Source organism: Heptranchias perlo, chromosome 17 (genome assembly GCF_035084215.1).
Source record: "Heptranchias perlo isolate sHepPer1 chromosome 17, sHepPer1.hap1, whole genome shotgun sequence".
In the NCBI taxonomy this organism is placed as follows: domain Eukaryota; kingdom Metazoa; phylum Chordata; class Chondrichthyes; order Hexanchiformes; family Hexanchidae; genus Heptranchias; species Heptranchias perlo.
Genome location: NC_090341.1, coordinates 24,218,630 through 24,242,210, shown reverse-complemented (window position 1 = coordinate 24,242,210; position 23,581 = coordinate 24,218,630). Strand labels below are relative to the sequence as shown.

At 42.9% G+C, this 23,581-nt stretch overlaps 1 protein-coding gene across 2 annotated transcripts in view; it reads left to right on the top strand.

Annotated features, from left to right (window-relative positions):
- The window catches only part of chdh (choline dehydrogenase), an 83,038-nt gene that overhangs the window by 18,069 nt on the left and 41,388 nt on the right, over window positions 1-23,581 (top strand). Inside the window, exons 1-3 of one of the 2 annotated variants that reach the window (XM_067998739.1) lie at window positions 5,778-5,820; window positions 6,141-7,022; window positions 10,528-10,679. In XM_067998739.1, coding sequence (XP_067854840.1) covers window positions 6,269-7,022; window positions 10,528-10,679 — 906 coding nt within the window. In that variant the 5' untranslated portion in view covers window positions 5,778-5,820; window positions 6,141-6,268. Of the gene's footprint in view, window positions 1-5,777; window positions 5,821-6,140; window positions 7,023-10,527; window positions 10,680-23,581 lie in introns of those variants that run through there. The other variant, XM_067998738.1, reaches the window with a different exon arrangement.

The following is a 23,581-nucleotide window of genomic DNA, read 5'->3' as shown; positions in this document are numbered from 1 at the left end:
TTGATTTATAGGTGCAAGTAATACACAACGCTCGAATTTCCTTTCATTAAAATCATGTCTCTCCGCTGCTTTTCCCTGTCTCTTATTTCCTCCCGCCCCCTCCTTTCTCGCAGGCAAATGCAAACATGACACGCTATGGCAATGAATCAAATATATTACACTTAAAGTGCAAAAGCAAAGACATTAGGTATATACTAGAAATTACAAGCAGTATTTTAAAATAAATATTTCACAATGTATATGTTAGAGCTCACTGCTCTCTCGGCTCCTTCTTTCAATTGTTGACAATGTAAACAGCCTTGAAACATTAAATCTGAATATCCATGGAACTCTTTAGTCTAAACACTCCAGTAATCACTGATGAACCCAATAAGACTTTGACTTTTATCCCTCTTAATTCCTTTGAAGGAGGGAAATTATTTGTTGTCAAAAACAATTTCGTTGTTGTAGAAACATAGACATCCCATAACAATATTGCCTGTATCTGATGCAACATGTGGTATTTTTTGTGTAATCAGAGCTCAACACATGCACCTGTCATGTTTAGCAGCCATCCATTGTTGTGTGAAACAATATGGAATCATAGTCCTGTCTGATATCAAATCATAGTAGACCTCTTATAAACAGAACTTCAGACAGAAAACTGTTGCACAAAGCTGTTACAGGAAACATGGGTTGACACTGCTGAACTACCACATGTTCTCTTAATACAAGGAAGCTGAGCCACAAGATATACAGTCAGGAGGGAATGGCCCTGGGAGTCCTCAACATTGACTCTGGACCCCATGAAATCTCATGGCATCAGGTCAACATGGGCAAGGAAACCTCCTGCTGATTACCACCTACCGTCCTCCCTCAGCTGATGAATCAGTCCTCCTCCATGTTGAGCACCACTTGGAGGAAGCACTGAGGGTAGCAAGGGCACAAAATGTACTCTGGGTGGGGGACTTCAATGTCCATCACCAAGAGTGGCTCAGTAGCACCACTACTGACCGAGCTGGCCGAGTCCTGAAGGACATAGCTGCCAGACTGGGCCTGCGGCAGGTGGTGAGCGAACCAACATGAGGGAAAAACTTACTTGACCTCGTCCTCACCAATCTACCTGTCGCAAATGCATCTGTCCATGACAGTATTGGTAGGAGTGACCACCGCACAATCCTCGTGGAGATGAAGTCCCGTCTTCGCATTGAGGACACCATCCAACGTGTTGTGTGGCACTACCACCGTGCTAAATGGGATAGATTCAGAACGGATCTAACAGCTCAAAATTGGGCATCCATGAGGCGCTGTGGGCCATCAGCAGCAGCAGAATTGTATTCCAGCACAATCTGTAACCTCATGGCCCGGCATATTCCTCACTCTACCATTACCAACAAGCCAGGGGATCAACCCTGGTTCAATGAGGAGTGTAGAAGAGCATGCCAGGAGCAGCACCAAGCGTACCTAAAAATGAGGTACCAACCTGGTGAAGCTACAACTCAGGACTACATGCATGCTAAACAGCGGAAGCAACATGCTATAGACAGAGCTAAGCGATTCCACAACCAACGGATCAGATCAAAGCTCTGCAGTCCTGCCGCATCCAGTCGTGAATGGTGGTGGGCAATTAAACAACTAACGGGAGGAGGAGGCTCTGCAAACATCCCCATTCTCAATGATGGCGGAGTCCAGCACGTGAGTGCAAAAGACGAGGCTGAAGCGTTTGCAACCATCTTCAGCCAGAAGTGCCAAGTGGATAATCCATCTCAGCCTCCTCCCGATATCCCCACCATCACGGAAGCCAGTCTTCGGCCAATTCGATTCACTCCACGTGATATCAAGAAACGGCTGAGTGCACTGGATACAGCAAAGGCTATGGGCCCCGACAACATCCCAGCTGTAGTGCTGAAGACTTGTGCTCCAGAACTAGCTGCGCCTCTAGCCAAGCTGTTCCAGTACAGCTACAACACTGGCATCTATCCGACAATGTGGAAAATTGCCCAGGTATGTCCTGTCCACAAAAAGCAGGACAAATCCAATCCGGCCAATTACCGCCCCATCAGTCTCCTCTCAATCATCAGCAAAGTGATGGAAGGTGTCGTCGACAGTGCTATCAAGCGGCACTTACTCACCAATAACCTGCTCAACGATGCTCAGTTTGGGTTCCGCCAGGACCACTCGGCTCCAGACCTCATTACAGCCTTGGTCCAAACATGGACAAAAGAGCTGAATTCCAGAGGTGAGGTGAGAGTGACTGCCCTTGACATCAAGGCAGCATTTGACCGAGTGTGGCACCAAGGAGCCCTAGTAAAATTGAAGTCAATGGGAATCAGGGGGAAAACTCTCCAGTGGCTGGAGTCATACCTAGCACAAAGGAAGATAGTAGTGGTTGTTGAAGGCCAATCATCTCAGCCCCAGGGCATTGCTGCAGGAGTTCCTCAGGGCAGTGTCCTAGGCCCAACCATCAATGACCTTCCCTCCATCATAAGGTCAGAAATGGGGATGTTCGCTGATGACTGCACAGTGTTCAGTTCCATTCGCAACCCCTCAGATAATGAAGCAGTCCGAGCCCGCATGCAGCAAGACCTGGACAACATCCAGGCTTGGGCTCATAAGTGGCAAGTAACATTCGCGCTAGATAAGTGCCAGGCAATGACCATCTCCAACAAGAGAGAGTCTAACCACCTCCCCTTGACATTCAACGGCATTACCATCGCCGAATCCCCCACCATCAACATCCTGGGGGTCACCATTGACCAGAAACTGCACTGGACCAGCCATATAAATACTGTGGCTACGAGAGCAGGTCAGAGGCTGGGTATTCTGCGGCGAGTGACTCATCTCCTGACTCCCCAAAGCCTTTCCACCATCTACAAGGCACAAGTCAGGAGTGTGATGGAATACTCTCCACTTGCCTGGATGAGTGCAGCTCCAACAACACTTAAGAAGCTCGACACCATCCAAGATAAAGCAGCCCGCTTGATTGGCACCCCATCCATCACCCTAAACATTCACTCCCTTCACCACCGGCGCACTGTGGCTGCAGTGTGCACCATCCACAGGATGCACTGCAGCAACTCGCCAAGGCTTCTTCGACAGCACCTCCCAAACCCGCGACCTCTACCACCTAGAAGGACAAGAGCAGCAGGCGCATGGGAACAACACCACCTGCACGTTCCCCTCCAAGTCACACACCATCCCGACTTGGAAATATATCGCCGTTCCTTCATTGTCGCTGGGTCAAAATCCTGGAACTCCCTTCCTAACAGCACTGTGGGAGAACCGTCACCACACGGACTGCAGCGGTTCAAGAAGGCGGCTCACCACCACCTTCTCGAGGGCAATTAGGGATGGGCAATAAAATGCTGGCCTCGCCAGCGACGCCCACATCCCGTGAACGAATAAAAAAAGAGATCAGTCTTGACTGTTGCTATGATTGAAACCCCAGCTCAGAGCTATTGTCCCATTCAAAACACATGACTAAGTAGGTATCTCACTTTAAGAACAGCTATTTCTTCAGCTTTGAGATAGAAGACCAACCATCCCTCTTCGATATAAACAAATAATCTTTTTCGACCCTAGTTTGGCCTAAAGAGTCGTGTTTTTTTATATATGCATTAAAATAAAACAGCACAAATTTCAAATTTTTGACATATCACTAAAGTGCACCTGTGATTATAAATGTAGTCTGCAGGCAAAACTACAAACATAGCAATTGAGAGGGAAAGCAATTAAGAATGTGGAATTCCTTGTGGCAGAGATAGAAAGCTTTTGATGTGGATAAGCACTAGAGGCTAAAGAACAATGATGTGATTGGCAAAACACAAATTGCCAGCTTCTCTATGCCAATACAGAAGCAAGAGCCGGAATGTTACAAATATTCTAATAGTGAGAAAAGGAAAACTCAGATTAAAGTAGCTAAAATAAAGCCACAGAGAGCTGTTCTATTACATATACTCAACTGATCCTGACAGAAGAGGTGTATGACTTGCTTCCTGCATCAGAGGTAATTTCTGGCTGAGCAGCTGATGACATGAATGTGGTTCTGCAATCACCTGAATGATCAAACTAAAAGCATTTCTTGTATATATTAATACCTTATCCAATTTGTAAAAACCAAAGAAGGGGACAATGCACATTCTGGAAAATCACTATCAGTATGTGCAATGTCAGATCTGGGATTGTTTGGTCCTCAGAATGGGGGACAAAAATTGAAAGGATGTCCCATTTTTCAGCATTTATATCCTGTGCATTAATGGACACAAATATTCACAGCTATATATAAAATTTTAAAAGTTGATGTTTGATCATTTTTGTTGCAGTATCACTCTAAAGAGGAAGGGGAATCTAAATCCTTGATTTCAAACTGGGCTTTGATAGCAAAAGGGACGTTGCAAGGAATTTGACCAATATCCAGAGAACCTGACAACAAAGTCAAATTTAAATTAAAAATAAAAATCTTTAATGTGCACCAAATTGATCTATATATGTAGCTAAAGTTACAAAATCTCTACTTTTTTGGAATTGATAGTGTTGAAACGTGGGTTTGTAACTTGTATCCTAAATAGACCCTGACATTGGGTTTTTGCTCATCTCTTTTTTTCTGATTTAAAAAAAAATTGTACAGTTCATTTGACTCAGATAATTGTAGAATGGTGTAAGCTAGTTTGTATGTCTACTTTATAGAGTATATCAAATTTTACATCTGTATGGCAATCTGTGTAAATCATATATATAATAGTTACTGTTAAAATGTTTTCAAGCTTTATGGCATTTAGAGTGTGTTTACACTACAACAGTTCACATTGCCATTGCACTTATAGTGCAAATGCAGCATGAATCCTGAAGGACGGAGTCTTGCTTCGCTCCAGGGTCCATTTGAAGCTTAACACCCAATTTATATTACAGAAGTTTAGCAATGGTGTGAGGCCAAAACTGCTTTGTACTGATGCTAAACCTGTAGTGTAAATGCACGCTAAGTCACACAATTTTAATGAATTATAACAAATGAATTGTTGCTGCAGTGAACACTTGCACAACGACAGTGATTGGTGTGAAAGTTAATAGCACAATATTGCTGCAAAGATACAAATTTGTGACCTTCATACTTCTAAGTAGCTCTACATCATGGGGCATAGTCTGATGTGTATTACTTTGTTTTGCCAACTGTACTGCATGTTTTTAAAACATAGCACCTTTATAGAGCAGGTAGAGCCTTTTTAAAAAAAAAACTTTTTTAAATAGTAGAAGTGTTTCTACAATTGCATGATAGATATAGTATTACCATATATGAATTAGTCTTTAAAAGCAGATCTTCAGAGAAAATTTTAGCAAGGATATAAATTTTCTGTTTGATATTCATCTACAGTTTGGAACATGTGAAAAATATCCTCCCTCGAAGACTTATTGAAATAATGTCCCATCCTGTATAGTTTCTTAGCACTCTGGCACTTGTCTAAGTTATGAAGATTAGTTTGTGGATGTGACTGAATAAAGAGGGAAACAAACTTAAAAAGTTTATTGTAATTCAAAATAAATTGTGCAGTTGAAAATTAATGATTTACTGAAGTTCTGACATGTGAATATTGTGGAAAGCCAGTTATTTGCTACTGTGATTATTGTAATTCATCTGATAAGTGTAGGAAGATAAACCTTGTGCACAAACGTACATATTTAGCATTGGGTTTCTCTGCTGTAAAATGAAATTTCTAACTGGGGTAATGAGTACCTAGCATGTATTATTAACACAGTGACCTTTGCTTACTGGTATAAATCTCACAATGAGCATTGCCACCCGAAATTAACTGGGTGTGTCATGAAAGTGACTGCTGCTTAGTTCAGGTAGCAGTTTGGCTTCCAATTTGTTCAACTTTAAAGTTTGTTTTTCTTTTGCATTGGATATATTGACTGCAGCTGCTGTCCCTGCTTCTATAAAATCTTTCTTTGGTTTGAACTGTTTTCAGATTCAGTTGTTTTAAATACTTAACAAATTCTTTGCTGATTTTGAAAATACAGTTGCCTTTGTTTAATGATTAATCATATATATTGTATATGCTTCTTTTAATAACTTGATCCCTGATTTTAGTTGCTTTGTGTTTTATATTAAGTGTTTTGTATGTGCAGTGAATCTTAAAGGAATACCTGTCTTCATTTCTCCATAGATCGTCAGGAGCTACGGCACTGAATGCTACAAATTACAGTACTTATCACTGTACTTTGTACCAGCAACCAGAAATATTATTTTCTCCGAGACCAGCACATCAAGCTAACATAAAGCAGGACAGAAAAGATGTTCTACACCTCCAGGGCAGTTTTAATGCACACTGTACTCACAGCAAGAAGCATGCATAGATTGATTGGGTTAACAAAAGTTAATGTGTTGAGCAGTTTGTTTGCTAGGTCCCGACAGCACCAGAACTTAAGTACATCGGCTAAAACCTGTGCTGCAAAGACACCAGCATATGACTATGTGATAGTGGGAGCTGGTTCTGCAGGATGCGTCTTGGCAAACCGTCTTTCTGAAGATCCCAGTGATTCAGTGCTGCTTTTAGAAGCAGGGCCTAAAGATACACTATTAGGTAGCAAACGACTAATGTGGAAAATTCATATGCCGGCTGCCTTGATATACAATCTCTGCGATGATAAGTATAACTGGTATTATCATACTACAGCTCAAAAACACATGAATAACCGTGTAATGTACTGGCCTAGAGGTCGTGTTTGGGGAGGATCCTCCTCTTTGAATGCAATGGTATATATCCGTGGGCATGCAGAGGATTATAATCGTTGGGAGAAACAAGGTGCTACTGGTTGGGATTATGAACACTGCTTGCCTTATTTTAGGAAAGCACAGTGTCATGAACTGGGAGCTGACACATATAGAGGGGGAAATGGACCATTACATGTGTCACGTGGAAAGACAAAACATCCTCTTCATGTTACTTTTCTTGAGGCTGGGCAACAAGCTGGCTACCCATTTACTGATGACATGAATGGATACCAGCAAGAGGGAGTTGGTTGGATGGATATGACAATTTACAAAGGTAATGGCAGTTGATGATTATTGTGCAATATATTTTTCTCTGTTTGAGAATTTGGAGAAATGGCTATTTTTAAGTGAAACTGTGGGAATGTGCAGCTGAAACACATGATTCTGTTGGTTGAAACAAATAAAAAAGCCAATTACTACATACCTCTATTTGTGATCAAGCAACTTACAAGCCACTTAACCAGTGTTAATGCAGCTTTGAGCAGTACTTCTGCAAACCAATTTCTAAAAGCCCATTTTACAGACAAGCTCTGACTGCTGTTGTAATGGAAACACAGTGGGGAGCGGAGATTATCCCGAAATAAATTACTTTTTATAGTGCTCCTCACATGCCAAAAAATGGTTAAAAGCGTTTTGCATTAAGGTGGAATTGATAATACATTGCATATGGCTGACTATCCCTACAGGTCTTTGTTTACCAGGTAGTACGTCTCAGTCATGGCCCTCCTGCGGACCTGAATTTGCTTGTGCATTGCTTCTCTGCTACGTCCAGGTCGCTGACTCTTTTGCTGTAGACCCATTGCTAGGAGCAGCACTGCTGCAAGTTCTGTGTAATCTATGCGCTTTGTGCTCCTCAACTGTCCTTTCCTCTTCCTCCTCCTCCTTTGTGATATAATTACCAGTGGTTGCTATATCAGTGTTCTTGGTCAGAAAACTCTTGTAATATTCACTTCCTTCAATGCTGTGGTGATGCTCTGGTTCCTTAAACTTACTAAAATCACTAAAATCTGCTTCCTTAAACTCATTAACCAGGTGTGTCCTGAAATAAATTAATAACTTTTTGATTCGACTGTGCAGGAGTGGCAATCTGCATGAGTTCATCATTAAACACTTTTTTTGGGAAGGATAGGAATTTTGCTTGCAGCATTAAACACAGATGAGTAGCCCGCTAGAGCTTTATCCCCGGTTATATCACTGTTCTATACTTGCGTTACTTTTTCCCTAAAATTATTGAACTGAGAAAGAAAGAACTTGTATTTATATGATGCTTTTATTGACCTCAGGATGTCCCAAAGCATTTCATAGCCAATTAATTACTTATGAAGTGTAGTTACTGTTGCGTAAGCAAACACAGCAGCTTATTTGTGCATAGCAAAGTCCCACTGACAGTAGTGAGGCGAATGATCAATTAATCTGTTTTAACAGTGTTGATTGAAGGACAACTGTTGGCCAGGACTTTGAAAAAGCGTCATGGGATCATTTGTTTCCACCTGAAAGGCAGACAGGGGTTTCTGTTTAATGTTTTACACTTCTCTATAACTCTTTTACTACCTCTATTTCTATGGACACTTGCAGAATAGCAAGGGAAATTCAGTTTTAATGTCATGACATCACAGTGAGACATCTGAATCAAAATGCAATTGATTTTCTTGAATTGTGGCATTGAGTCATACAAACCAAAAAGGTCACAGGTTCAATCGCTGACCTGCAGTGAGTTAGCATTCCCACTGCTGTACAAGGTTCCCATTTTAATCTCTACTCAGAAACCCCTGTTAGAAAGTACCTGTGTGTGGATGTCAGGTGAGGACAGGATTTGGACTTGGCTGTGAAGTCAAATAACTTGCCATCGTTCACTGCCTTGAGTTCACACACACAGTAGCCACTTGAGCAAAATGTGGAAAGGAGAAAATTGGAAGAAATGTTTGTCTAAAACATTATTTCTAGATAGTAGGAGAATCCTGGGACAAAAGTATGGTTGATTTCTCACGATGTAAAATTGAGAGATCCAGTATCAATTCTTATACAGGAGCAATTTCCTGAAATGTGGAAATATATGGACTGATTCTGCCCTCATCTATCTTTATCTATCTATCTATCTATCTATCTATCTATATATATATATATATATATATATAAAATGTGTGTACTCACGTACATACATACATTATATATATATATATATATATATATATATAACAATTCAGTAATGTCCAAAACACAACATTTTATATATATATATACATATATATAAAATGTTGTGTTTTGGACATTACTGAATTGTTTGCATATTTTGTTATCTTTTGCTCCATTTCACAGAGGAGGAAAGGCACAAAAAAGAATGAAAATGGCCTCCTTATTTAAATTTGTTATGGATTGGCTCTAGTAACTCATTGTTATGGATTGGCTCTAGTAACTCATTCAAAACACAGTTTTCTTTTTCCAGAATTGTCATGGATGTTTTTCACTTTGGTGATTTAGGCCACAACTTTGGTTGCATGCTCACTTAACTGTTGTGCTTTTTTCTTTAAAGCTACAAAAGATGGTCTATCCAGTATCTGCAGGGTGTTGAGTCTCGAGTACTCAGAGATGTTAATTGAGTTGCAGTCTCATTTGCTATTTGGGCTTCTCTTGCAGTTGTGATTGTTGCCACCCTTGGCCAGTGCATAGAATATTGCTGAGGAAGAGCTCTTCCTATGTTGCTCAAACCTGTCTCTTGGCGGATTGATCAAGGAGTGGCATAAACTGTGCTGTGAAGAGATTCTCACAATTGATTGACCTATAATCATGAATGAGGAAAGACAGTATGTGCATGTAGAGGGCTACCTTGGAAAGAAAATGAGGAGGGGGGAGGATTGCAAAAGTAATATGTTTATTTTTAAAATCAAATCAAAAGAAATCTGAAACGTCAGTATTTTGTAAATTTGTGGTAGTAATGGCACTGTGCAAAGTTGAAAATACCAGAATCAGACTTTAACATTTCAATTTTTTTCTTTAGACAAGGAGTTTAATGTCTGCTCTCACTGTAGTCTTTGATGGCCAATCTATCCAGTGATGGCCAAAAACTGCAAACTTTGGTATCTGCATATGCAATTTTGAAAATACAGATAATGCTACTGCTGCAGAAGAGTTGTCCATGCTTTTGTCATTATGTGCGTGTTATGGAACGTCAAGGGCTACATATGAAGTTTAAATCCATGTTCTCATTAATTTGCATACATCTCAAATTGCTGATGCTAACACATCTTGGTGTTCTGATTTTGGATCTATCCACCAATAGCGCAGCAGTGCTCAAAATACCTTTTCTAAGCCTCTATATTTTTGAAATTCAAATAGCAAACCAACAATTAAAAGATATAAGCACAAATAGACCTGAGTTATCTGGGCTTCAAGGACTGCATGTAGACCCTAAAACAACTATGGTGTAAAAACCTTGGTGTAAGACATACAAATGTAAACCAAAGTATGCCACAGGCACTGTGTGAGTACAATGTCAGTGTAAGTAGAAATATATAAAATCATATGCCGTATGTGATTCTAAAATAATTGCCTATGTTGTAAGTTGTATACAAAATCTATTTTAAAGACTCTAAACAAAACCTACTGTAGGGACATATTTCATTTGAGGGGTTGCTCAATTAGTGGCAGGTGGCCTCTACTTTGTAATCAAAGTTTGCAATGCATGTTATTTTATATCTTGTTTTGTTATTACAAATTGCAATAACCTATTCAGCATAAATAGTTGTTTTATTACTTTCAATCAAAATGTTCCTGTATTTCAGGACAAAGGTGGAGTGCAGCTAGTGCGTATTTGCACCCTGGTTTGTTACACACCAACTTATCAGCAGAAGAGAAAACACTTGTAACTAGAATTTTGTTTGATGGCACCAAAGCCATTGGAGTTGAATATGTTCAAGGTGGACTAACGAAAAAGGTAATGTAGCATTGCATTTACTTGGTGTTACTGAATGTTGTTCTAATCATTGTTTTGCATATATAAAAGTACCTACACTTGAAGGAATGTACCAAATTAAGTGCTGTATGGCAGATTCCAAGAGCTGCCAGACAAAAATTGACTCACAATAATGTGATTAAATTTATTCATTGGATTCTCTTTTGTGTCTTTTAATGTCGTCTTCAAAGTTTTAATTGAAAGCTCTCCCAAAAGTCTGGGCATGGAATTGGTATTTTTGTCCAAAGCTGTGATGTTGTGAGCTGAATTTAGATTGTGCAGTCTGGGCATGTGCAGCATACCTCATTTCCCAGGATGCATCGGTAGCCTTCAGGCAACTATACTGAGGAATATTTTTTTCTTCGGCTTCTAGCAGTTTTTGCTTAGTTTTTCAAAATTTTTTGAAGGAAAGCTAAAAGAACAAATTTCAAAAGCTTTACTGAGGTAAAACTCATTTAAAGAAAAATATAGGGAGTGTGTGTGTATATTAGAGATAAAAAATGATTTCTGATTACACACTTATTGTAGCTTTGTTTTGTTTTCTATAAACTTTAGAAATAGAGACAGTGGTCAAGGAGAAAATAGGCCAGCAAATCCTTTAGGAATGTCCTGGAGTCTCCAGGAATTAAAGATTGATCTCCTGGACATTAATGCGAGCAACCCTGGAGAAAACTCATAGGGGCATTAAAAAATTCTGTTTTTTTTCATTTTCTTTGAACACTTTTGTTTATTAGTTATAAAAACATTTGAGATGGAAGCAAAATGCTGTTTGAATGGATGATCCTTGACTGCCAATCAGGCAGTGAGTCCGTTTGCTTTCCAGTTAGCGGGCGAGGGCAGTGCGATGTGAGGATCGACGTGTCGTGCAACCAATTGCGGGGGTGGATTGATTGGAGGAGTAAGGTCATGTGACGAAACCTCCAGGAATACGTTCAATCAGAATTGTCAACCCTGAGAGAGAGAGAGAGAGTGGGGTCAGAGAGAAAGAGGTAAAGGGAAGAAAGAATGTGTCTTTTGTCATGCAATGTTACTCCAATTTTTAAAAAAAACACCAGTTTAATTTTTTAGCCGGCTAATTACTTCACTTGTATTTTGTCAGTTAGAAAAAGCCAACACAAATTGCTGGCTCCTGTGAGAGACAGGTTCTAATTCTAACACCTATGAGACACAGGGAGAGAGAGAGAGCCAGAGTCAGAGAGACCAAATAGAGAGAAAGGTAGACAGGCAGTACCTTTCCTCATTCTAGTTTGATTCCTTTATTTAAAAAAAGAGCTAAATTTTGACAGCAAATAAAGCCTCATAACAGGTAGGAAAGGGAACTAAGAAGGGAGGAGAGGAGGGATACTCGCTGAGGTTGGGAGCCTCTGACCTCTCATCACCTGACCTTAGGAGAGCCTGTAGTGTATCTGGAGGGTGAGCTTAAAGACAGTGGAGCAAGGGATAGGGGAGGATAAAATAGTTCTGTGTAGTTTAGAGGGGATGAGATAGAGGTGGTGATGAGAGTGAGGCTGTGATAGCAAGGGGAATTGGTGGTGGGAATTTGAAGTGATAGGGGACACAAAGGAATGGGGAAAGCATGAGAGATTGGGATGGGAAGGGGGTTACTCAGGGCCACGTTTTTCCCACAACCCCTACCCCAAATGCAGCCTTTCGCCATTGGTGGCTTTTTTCTCTGCCACACTGCATCATGTCACCCACCTCCTTCCACACGAGAAACAAAAAAGTGACTCATAGGGACCGAATTTCGGATGGCCGAGCGGGTGCGTTGGGGGCGGGAGCACTTCTAAAATGGCGGAATCCCAGAGCGGGTTCGGAGCCCGGCTCCAACCCGCTGACTTCTGGGTTCCCCAATGAAGCATTCGGGTGCACGCTGGACTCCCACCGGCAATTAAAGCCAGCGGGATGATAATTTACATTGTTATCTAGGTAGTTGAGGTACTTGACAGACCTCAACGAGTGGAGATTTTGGCAGGGGTGCAATTTTGAAGGATGCTCAGCGTGTTTCCTGTGCTGTGGGAAACACTCCCTTTTAGAGCAGACATGTTTCAGCCAGCAGCCAGTGGGAGATGCAAAGGATTATTTAACAGTTGGGGGGAATACCTCATTTATTGCAGCAGGGCACTCTGTCACTTCAAACAAAGTTTTGGCTGCAAAACCTTTGTCTTTCCACTCAAATGATTAATTTATACCCCAAACTCTGCTGTGCAAACACATTTACTTACTTTGCGGATTCCCTCAAACTCACACCGTCCGGATGGGGGGGGCGCCATAGCTGCATTCGTCACTTCATCCGAGGACGAGCAACATCACCAGCCTCGCCAGGCACGCCGTCCACCTCCGCCACGTGGAGCTGCACAACACAATGCTGCGCCACAGGCACCTGCACAAAATAGTCGTGCAACTACACATGCACCCACTGTCGGGTGACCCAATGGGTGGTATCAAGTGTGGGTGTTCATGGTGAACCTCATGAAAGGGACTTATTACACAAGCCAGTCAAGAATGGCCAAGACATGGCAGTAGTGGTGACAATAATAATATTTAATGTGCCATTAACAAAAATCAAATATAAATTAAAAAATGACAAACCGTCAAACACCCTTGTGCATCCCCTTTGTGCTCACAAAACCTTTGCCGTACGCTTACAAGTCCTCCTACGTGGTGCTTCCCCTGTGGCTGCAGCAGAGGTAGTGACAGGTTGCTCTTGTTCATGCCCTGACCGATAAGATGCTTTGGGCCTACGCCCTCTGTGTTTCGGTGCCCATGATGGCCCCTCCAAAGACTGCTCCACCTGCACCTGTGCAGGGGCAGACTCGACCACCTGGAGAGGAGGCAGCATTGCGGGTACAGGTTGAGAGTGGGAGCGCTTTGAGTGGTGTCCCCACTTCCATGTCCCCTTTCACCATCATCCCTCTCTTGGGCCAGGCCCACATCACTGCTACCACCCTGCTGGACGACAGTTTGGAGGACATGTGTGAAGCCTTGTAAGGCCAGTGCTAGTGTATCTGCCTGCCTGTTTAAGGCGGCAGAAAGTTGCTCACCCTGAGTTCGTAGGGCAGTTGTTAGAGCCTCAATGGACTCACTGGTGAGCCGTGCTTGAAGCTCGATGGAGGCTAGCCTTCCCTCCATCGCAGACATTCCCGCATTTATCCGTGACACTATCTCAGAGATGCCCTTACGTCCCTGTGATAGGTACAGGAGCGAATCTCTGAGATACTGTGCCACCATTCCACTCATGCAGGAGTTGGACTCCTCCACCCTCTGCGCGATTGTGGAGAGTGCGCATGGCACCTGTTCCAGCACCTCGCAAATGTGCTGCTGCCCCTCAATCATTCTTCTTTTAAAGGATGGCCCCCAGGGTTCAGCATCTGTGTCCAGCTGAGTAGAGCCTTGAGAAGAGTGCTTCCACGACGCGGACTCTCCACAGCTGCCCCTGCCACCAGTGTCTGCTCGTGCTCGTGTGTGGTGACTCACCATGTGCGACCCCAACTAACTGAGGACGGGGACCCACCGAGGTGTGTGTATCTGTGCTGGTGGATGGCTCGCTCAGATGTGACGGTGTCCCCTCAGAGACCAGCAGGTCGTCTGAGGAATCGCCCTCCGCCGTCACGGCGGTCGCTGTAGGCCCTGTAAGAGAACAGAAAGCAATATTAAGCTTGATGACAGATGTTGAGGTGGTGAAGATGGCAAGGCATGTTAACATAATTTGCTATTGTGAGTGCTGAATGTTAAAGTTCTGTCACCAGCTGTTTGTCGGGTGGCAGTCTCGGTGTCTCCAACGGACAGGCACTTGAGGGTGCGGCTTAGTTCCAGAGCCTCCTGCTCCGCGTCAGTGAGGACGACCTGATGTGGCAGCCCCCCTCCGGTCTTCGCCCTCTCCCTGCATTCTGGGCTCTCTTCTATAAGGGAGAAAGTAGAGAGGCGTGAGTGAGGGATGGTGATGTGGCTAACCGCTGAATGCATTGGTTTGGGTGAGGCTGACCGTGAAAGAGATGCATCAGAGGGTGAGTATGAGACAGAGCCATGACATTGTATGAGGATTGGGTTGAGTGGTAGTGGTGGGATGAGTACTGGGGAGGTGAGTAAGTGCAGGTAAATTGAGGATGAGGTTTGAGTGGGTGTGAGGAGATGTGATAGAGTAATGTTGGCAGTGCAGAAGGAGTTATGGGGTGGTGGCAGTGATGTGGAAGACGGAGTGTAGGTGAATGAGTAAGTGGTACTCACTTTGGCTGACCTAGTTAGGTCATTGAAGCGCTTCCTGCACTGGATCCAGGTGCGGGAGACGTTGCTGCTGCTGGTGACCACCTCTGCCACCTCGAGCCAGGCATTCTTGGTGGCAGAGATAGGCCACTTCCTCCCCTCCGCTGGGTAGAATATCTCCCTCCTCCTCACCCCATCCAGTAGGACCTGGAGTTAAATCTGGGAGCAGCCTTTCCCCTGGTCTGCTCCATGCTGTACTTTTGGTTGTTTGCTGCAGGAGCAGCATTGGAGGACTGCCCCTTTAAATAGGGCCCCTCCAGTTGACAGCTTGCGATGTGGGTGCGCAGTCCGCCCGCTGCGCAGGTTGACGATGGGAAACCCAGAAGCCACGGTGTCATCAATGTACCCGCGATCGCGTGGGGAACGGACCGATTTCACTGGGCGGGTTACCCAGTCGCCCCCCCCCCCCCCCCCCCCCAGCTGCCATCCCGCTTCCCTGGTAATATCGGGGCATTGTCTCCCACTTCCATGACCCGCTCCCCCCGGTACAGCTCCCACCTCGGCTCTCAAGTCTGAGGCTACAGACTTGAATGCATCAGTGCTCGACTAGTCTTGTCGCCCATTACCAAATCTGTCACGTACTAATGTAGTTCCTTCTTCACAATCAAATCCTCCTACTACTCCAGGATCATCCTGGCGGGTAAGGACACTCAACAACTACTTTTCTCTATGACAATCCCCCTTTCCCTGCTCCTCCTGCACTCCCCACTAACACCTTGTGCGAAGAGCTCATTGATTTTCTTGTTTCAGAAATTCAGACCATCCATACAACTGCCATAGTTTCACCTCCCCCTCCTCCCCTTCCACCCTCGCTCATCATAACCCTGACTCCTATTACTCTGCAGTTTCTTGCTGAGCCCCTTCCTGCTCTCCAAACCTATCTCTTTCATCCTCATCTATAATTCCCTCAACGCTCTTGTCACACCCTACATCTGCCACTTCTTTCGCCCGTCCCATGCCCTCCAGTCCTCTGATTCTGGCCCCCTATTAATTAGCCCCTATCTCCACTCCATTCTCGGTAGAAAGCTGTCATCTGTCTTGGCCCTGGTCTCTTGAACTCTCTCCTTAAAACATTCTGCCTCTCTGCCCACCATTAAATACCTTCTCAAAACCTATCTCTTCCACCTCTCCTAACCAACACTTGACATTTGCATTCTTTTCTCCTTTGTGAAACATTTTGAGCTGTATTTACATAACTCCCTTAGAATAGAAAAGTAAGATGTTGTTGTTGTCGTCGTTTCCTTACTCCCACATCCCGTTACCTTTTTCCAATCCCACTTTTCTCACCATCTGCCCATGGAACAAATTCTTCCCCAAACTCCCCCACAAATTACTAACTCCCTCACCGTTGGCCCTCAACATGCCATGACACTTCTGCCACTCTCAACCCACTTAACCATGCCCTCTCCTTTGCCTTAGAAGCTTTTACTCCCAGCAATTCAATTTTTGATTCTCAGCCCTGATCCTCCAGCTGAAATAGTCCCCAACTTTGCTTCCTCAAGTCAAAGGAGTACAAATTCAAGCATAACTCACCTAGTCATCAATCAGCAGATCTGGCTTGACCATGTCCACCATTACTGTGCTTGATTCCCCTCAGCCAAAACCGCCTATTACTCTAGGATCATCCTAGAAGGCAAGGACAATCCCTGGCTTCTTTTTTCCATGACCAGCCGCTGCCTTAATCCTTTTTACCCACTTTCTCCAACTTCATCTCAAATACCAGATGCAAGGAGCTTATGGATTTCTTTGTTTCCAATATCAAGACCACCTGTGCAGCTGCTTCCCTTACTCCACCCCCCCCCCACCCCCCACCCTCCCTCCGCCACACCCTCAATCTCTCACCACTCTCCCATCCCAAATAGTTTGGAACTAGGGTCAGTGATGAGGATATTAGTATGTTTTCAAAGCTTATTGTATTATATTTAAGGATCTCATTACTTTGTATGCTTTCTCAGTTCCATCATGCTTTTTTCTAAAACAATGTGTATTTTTATGTATTTAAAATACACATTTAAAAAAAAATTGTAAATGCTGCAATAGTTTCATAGAGAAAATCAAATGGGAATGTACATTCTTTCTGCTCAGGCTCCACCTACAAATCTGCATCCCTGTCATCTCACAGGGAAAAATCACTTAGGGTCACTGTATCCCCAAGGACGTTGCACCTTGTGCAATCACCTGGGTCATGGGATCTTCCCTGAACCCATTAAATTCAAAGCCTTATTCTAAATGCACTTTTTCCCCCCCCTGCTGTCATCAGGCTTTACTCTTGTTCACACTTATTTGGATCTGCACTCTCCTGAACAGCTGTAGGTTATAGTTCCACAGGCACCTTTATTTCTCTAATACCTCATCAACATTGTCATTCTTAATACGTGAGCATGGATAGTGGGTTTTCATAAGCTGATCAACTATAGAGGTGGTGGGAGAGGGAATCACAGCTAAATCTGATTCCATGCATACCTGTAGTTACAACCAAACTCTTTCCAGCTAGATCACAGGATAGTGATCAGGAGCAGAAATTCCGCTTGTTTCCTTTTTCTCTCCTCCCTGATCTCGAAGTATTGAGGCAATTTTATCATGGCCATCACTGGCACGGCTGAGTGTGGTTAATTCAGCATAGTCCAGGCTTAGATTCTGGGATCCTCCTGTTCTGTATGACTCAGTACCAAACTGGGTTACTCATTTACCGAGAGCCATCAATGAAGCTAGTTGTATTGATTTGTCTTTCTGACTTTTTTTAATTTGGGTATCTTTGAATAATTCCCTCTTTTCTCTGTAATTTTATTCCCTTCTTCATCAACCGCTGGCTGGACACCTCAGCAGTGACTCTTCCCTTTAAATGTTTCCCTCCTCTCTGCTAGGGAGAGCTGGATGGAGTGGGATTCAACCTTGAATCCGCTCCCACTCCACATCACTGGGTGTTTGCAAGCTAATGTCACCCTTGCTTTTATAGTACGTTAGATTGTCCTGGGATCTCTTCTGGGGTTCTGGAAAGAATTCTACTGGTTGAGTGTATAGATAGTTATGATTTTTCTCAGCTTGAATGACTCTCAATCAGTCTCTAGACTGGCCTAAAAAATCAGGTCTCATTAATATTGATGGAGCCACTGTGGGACACAAACTGACTTGTTCTCCCCACCCCATAAATTATATTACCTGAGCAATTCAAGAGAGGGGTGGAGATCTGAAATGGCAGGTTTGCACAAAGTACAGAATATTCTCTTAAAAAATTGACAATATCTTGATAATTTTTTTATATATGAAATAAATGAGTATGGAATCCTACAGCAAAGAAGGAGGCTATTTGGCCCATTGTGCCTGTGCTAGCTCATTGATATAGCTACTCAATTAGTCCTGTTCCCCCCACCCTCTCTGCATAGCTCTGTAAATTTTTCCTTTTCAAGTATATATCCAATTCCCTTTTGAAAATTACAACAACAACTTATGTTTATTTAGTGCCTTTAACGTAGTAAAACATCCCAAGGTGCTTCACAGGAGCGTCATCAAACAAAATTTGATACCGAGCCACATAAAGAGATATTAGGACGTGACCGAAAGCATGGCCAAAGAGGTAAGTTTTAAGGAGCGTCTTTAAGGAGAAGAGGTAGAGAGACGGAAAGGTTTAGAGAGGGAATTCCGGAGCTTAGGGCCTAGGCAGCTGAAGCCACGGCCAGCAGTGGTAGAGCAATTAAAATCAGGGATGCGGAAGAGGCAAGAATTGGAAGAGCGCAGAGATCTCGGAGGATTATAGGGCTGGAGGAGGTTACAGAGATAGGGAGGGGCAAGGCCATGGAGGGATTTGAAAACAAGGATGGGAATTTTAAAATCAAGTTGTTGCCAGACCGGGAGCCAATGTAGGTCAGTGAGCACAGGGGTGATGGGTGAACGGGACTTGGTGTGAGTTAGGATACGGGCAGCAGAGTTTTGGATGAGCTCAGGTTTATGGAGAGTGGAAGATGGGAGGTCAGCCAGGAGAGCATTGGAATAATCAAGTCTAGACTATTGAATCTGCTCCCTCCACCCTTTCAGGCAGTGCATTCCAGATCATAAGAACTCACTGTTTTAAAAAAAAATTCTCCTCATCTTCCCCCTGGTTCTTTTGCCAATTATCTTAAATCTGTGTCCCATGGTTATCAACCCACCTGCCGATAAAAACATTTTCTCCTTATTTTCTCTTTCAAAACCCCTCATAATTTTGAACACCCCTATTAAATCTCCTCTTAACCTTTTCTGCTCCTAGGAGAACAATCCCAGCTTCACTAGTTTCTCCACAAAATTGAAGTTACTTTGTACAGAATCTACTCCTGGGTCTCCCCCCATTTTACCTTAGTTACTAAGATGTCAAATATAAGATAAAATTAAAAGGAAAGGCTGTTCATAGCTAATGAACAAATCCCTGAAACTATCAGTCACTGCTTGTGTGTTTGGTTATGTAATTCTGGAAATAGATGTCAAGTCATTGCAGACCTTAGTACCAGTGAAATTACTTAATATCACTATTATTGACCCTATATTTATTTTTTCCAATTGTAAACAATTTTACAACACCAAGTTATAGTCCATAGAATCATAGAATCATAGAAGTTACAACATGGAAACAGGCCCTTTGGCCCAACATGTCCATGTCGCCCAGTTTATACCACTAAGCTAGTCCCAATTTCCTGCACTTGGCCCATATCCCTCTATACCCATCTTACCCATGTAACTGTCCAAATGCTTTTTAAAAGACAAAATTGTACCCGCCTCTACTACTGCCTCTGGCAGCTCGTTCCAGACACTCACCACCCTTTGAGTGAAAAAATTGCCCCTCTGGACCCTTTTGTATCTCTCCCCTCTCACCTTAAATCTATGCCCCCTCGTTATAGACTCCCCTACCTTTGGGAAAAGATTTTGACTATCTACCTTATCTATGCCCCTCATTATTTTATAGACTTCTATAAGATCACCCCTTAACCTCCTACTCTCCAGGGAAAAAAGTCCCAGTCTGTCTAACCTCTCCCTATAAGTCAAACCATCAAGTCCCGGTAGCATCCTAGTAAATCTTTTCTGCACTCTTTCTAGTTTAATAACATCCTTTCTATAATAGGGTGACCAGAACTGTACACAGTACTCCAAGTGTGGCCTCACCAATGCCCTGTACAACTTCAACAAGACATCCCAACTCCTGCATTCAATGTTCTGACCAATGAAACCAAGCATGCCGAATGCCTTCTTCACCCTATCCACCTGTGACTCCACTTTCAAGGAGCTATGAACCTGTACTCCTAGATCTCTTTGTTCTATAACTCTCCCCAACGCCCTACCATTAACGGAGTAGGTCCTGGCCCGATTCGATCTACCAAAATGCACCACCTCACATTTATCTAAATTAAACTCCATCTGCCATTCATTGGCCCACTGGCCCAATTTATCAAGATCCCGTTGCAATCCTAGATGACCTTCTTCACTGTCCACAATGCCACCAATCTTGGTGTCATCTGCAAACTTACTAACCATGCCTCCTAAATTCTCATCCAAATCATTAATATAAATAACAAATAACAGCGGACCCAGCACCGATCCCTGAGGCACACTGCTGGACACAGATAAGCAATTTTATTTTAAATTCACAAGCTTTCGGAGGCTACCTCCTTCCTCAGGTGAACGATGTGGAAATGAAATCCTCGAAAAAAAAAAAAAAATTTTCCAGTTCAGGAACAATGAATCATTGTTTTGTGCCGATCATATAATCCTTTGCTTTCCAAATTAAATGAGGATTACTGATTTAGTAAATGACTTGTATGTTCAGATTTATAGAACAGTGTTGATGTATTGCTTTTTGATAGTATTGCACCCAGAAAAGTATTTCCTTGGTGTGAGCGCCTCTAGTGGCAGATTTTAAACTTTCCCACTTATCTGTTGATGTTGGTGACTGGCCTGAGATACAACTAAAGAACCATTAAATATTTCAGAAGAATTTCTTGCTCTTTTTCTCTTTCTCCTTTTTTCTTTTTCATTTTACGCTCCTCCAATTCTGGCCTCTTGTGCACCCCCAATTTTCATCGCTCCAGATTGGCAGCCTTGCCTTCAGCTACCTTGGCCCTAAGCTCTGGAATTCCCTCCCTAAACCTCTCCGCCTCTTTACCTCTCTCCTCCTTTAAGACGCTCCTTAAAACCTACCTCTTTGACCAAGCCTGTCCTAGTATCTCCTTATGTAGCTTGGTGTCAAATTTTGTTTGATAACACTCCTGTGAAGTGCCTTGGAAGGTTTTTTTTAAACTACATTAAAGGCGCTATATAAATGCAAGTTGTTGTTCTCTGAGACACCAGTGAATTACTTAGAAATTTAACAAGTTAACTGAAGCTGTGCATGCAACATGCAGCTTGTTTGGGATTAACAACTTTACCCTACTTTCATAGTAACGCATTAGGATAGACCAAAGAACATAAATCTTACCCACTGGAAGGCTAGATTCTGTTGATTGATTTCCTTTAGTTTTATTTTCTATCTGTTCTATTTTGTATAAACCCATTAAAAATTGTACTTTATTTTTATAAAACTTCTATTTCTTTAAGTAGTTGGCTTTCCATGTTTCACTGGAATTTGTGGTATGAGATTCTCCTGACATCTGTGAATCTTTGCTTTGGAATAAAGAAGGGCAACAGCTGAAAAATATTCAGGGAGAGAGAACTCACTGACCTCCTTCTGAAACAAAAGATTTTACCACCATCTTTAATATGTGATGTGTCAACAGTCTAAAATAGAAATGCCTTCAGTAAGCCATCATATAGTCTAGAACCTGCAGCCAGAGGGGTACAGAGGCACTTGACTGATATAAAGCATAGGAGACAACAAAAAGGAAAGAAAATAAAAGTGGTTAAATGTATTAGATCATGGGGCCGAGAATGTGATGCCAATGCAGCGGCACCAGTACCGTTGTTGTGTAAAGATACTACAATGCAAGCTTAATTTACTACTACAATATAGTTGGGCGTTCCAACACATGATGTGGTGAGAGCGCGCAGGGTCAAGGGCGTAATATTGCCTGGTTCCATTCCTACTTAATTGAACACAACCAGCGCACCTGAATCAATGACTTGTTTTCTTTCCCCTGCGCTATCACCTTTAGAGTTCCCCTTGGATCTCTCTTCAATCTCCTCCTTTTCTTGCTTTTAGGCAACATCGTCCACTGATGACATCCAGCTCTGTCAATCTCTACTACAGTCTCTGCTGTAAGATTGCTTGACTGACATCAAGTTTTGTGGAAGTCAGAACTTTCTGCAGCTCAGTATCAATAAGCTATCATCTTCAGGCCCCACTTCAAACTGTTTTCTAGCCGCTAATTGTATCTCCCTTCGTGATCATTGTCATCGTCTGAACCTGACTGTAGCATCCTGTTTGACTCTGAGATTAGCTTGAAACCCCACATCTGATCCATCACAAGAACCACTTAATTACACCTCTGCAACATTACCCACCTCTGTGCCTACCTTAGCCCTTCATCACTTATATAAATGCCCTTATCACTTTGAGACTCAACTTCTGCAACATCCCCTTTGCCTCCCATCCTCCTTTCTCTATGAAATCCAACTTGCCCAAAACTCTGCTGCTCCTGTCTTTTTCTGCTTGCCCATCCTGAACACATTATACAAAGGGGTAGAAATTGGACCTTCTGCCCGTTTTACAGATGTGTAAAACGGGTGCAATGAGAGCCAATTTCAGGGACGAAAACACTGCACCCCAAGGATGCCTGAAAGAAATCTGAACCAATATTGGGTTGGGCTATTATTCACGGCATCCAGAGCGGCCACCTAAAATGGGCGTTGGGCCCTTCTTAGGCGCCCTGCATGCGCTAAACAACTGTTTTAGGACCCTGAACAGGCATCGGGCCAGCTCCACTTAGATTCTCCAGGAATGAATGCGGCCTAGCAAGCAGCCGCCACCAAAACGCTAAGTTTTTTTTAACTTTTACTGTGGAGCCAGGAGGAGCAGGAGTGTTGCCTGTGGAGGCGTTTCAGGTCGCCCAAATAATGTTAATTAGGTCCGAGGCCCAATTTCAGGTCAGCCTCCAACCTCCCAGGTGGGGTGCATGTTCTGTACGCAGCACTCATTTGAGGCCCGAAAACGGGCCTGAACGAATTTCTACACCAAAATCTTCATTCTCATCGATGCCATTTCCTAACAACTATCTATGAAGAGCCTTGGGACCTTTTATGTTAAAGGCGCATACAAATTCAAGCTTATGTTAATGATCCTAATGCACAAAAGGCACTTAAGGACCAATTTATATAGCACTGGGTGCTAAGCAGGTCTCAAGCATTATCAGACGAGAGAGAAATGCGTAACGGGTAAGAAAGAGTAATAACCAAATTGTTAAGAAAAGCAACAATGGTTTGAGAAAAACTGGTGCACTTGACTGCAGCTTTTGCCAATTTATTTTTACTTTTATTAAATTTGAGTCTTGCTGTGAATGTTGTGTAAATGTGGCTGTGAACATCCTTAACTCTGCATAGCTGCATACCAAGGAGCTTTGGAGGCCACGTGGAGAGTTTAGTCCATTCATTATCTATATTTCAAGTTATGACTCAGGATTACCAGTTCCACAAGATAAACAAGATTCCCCTGTAGGAAGCTACCAATA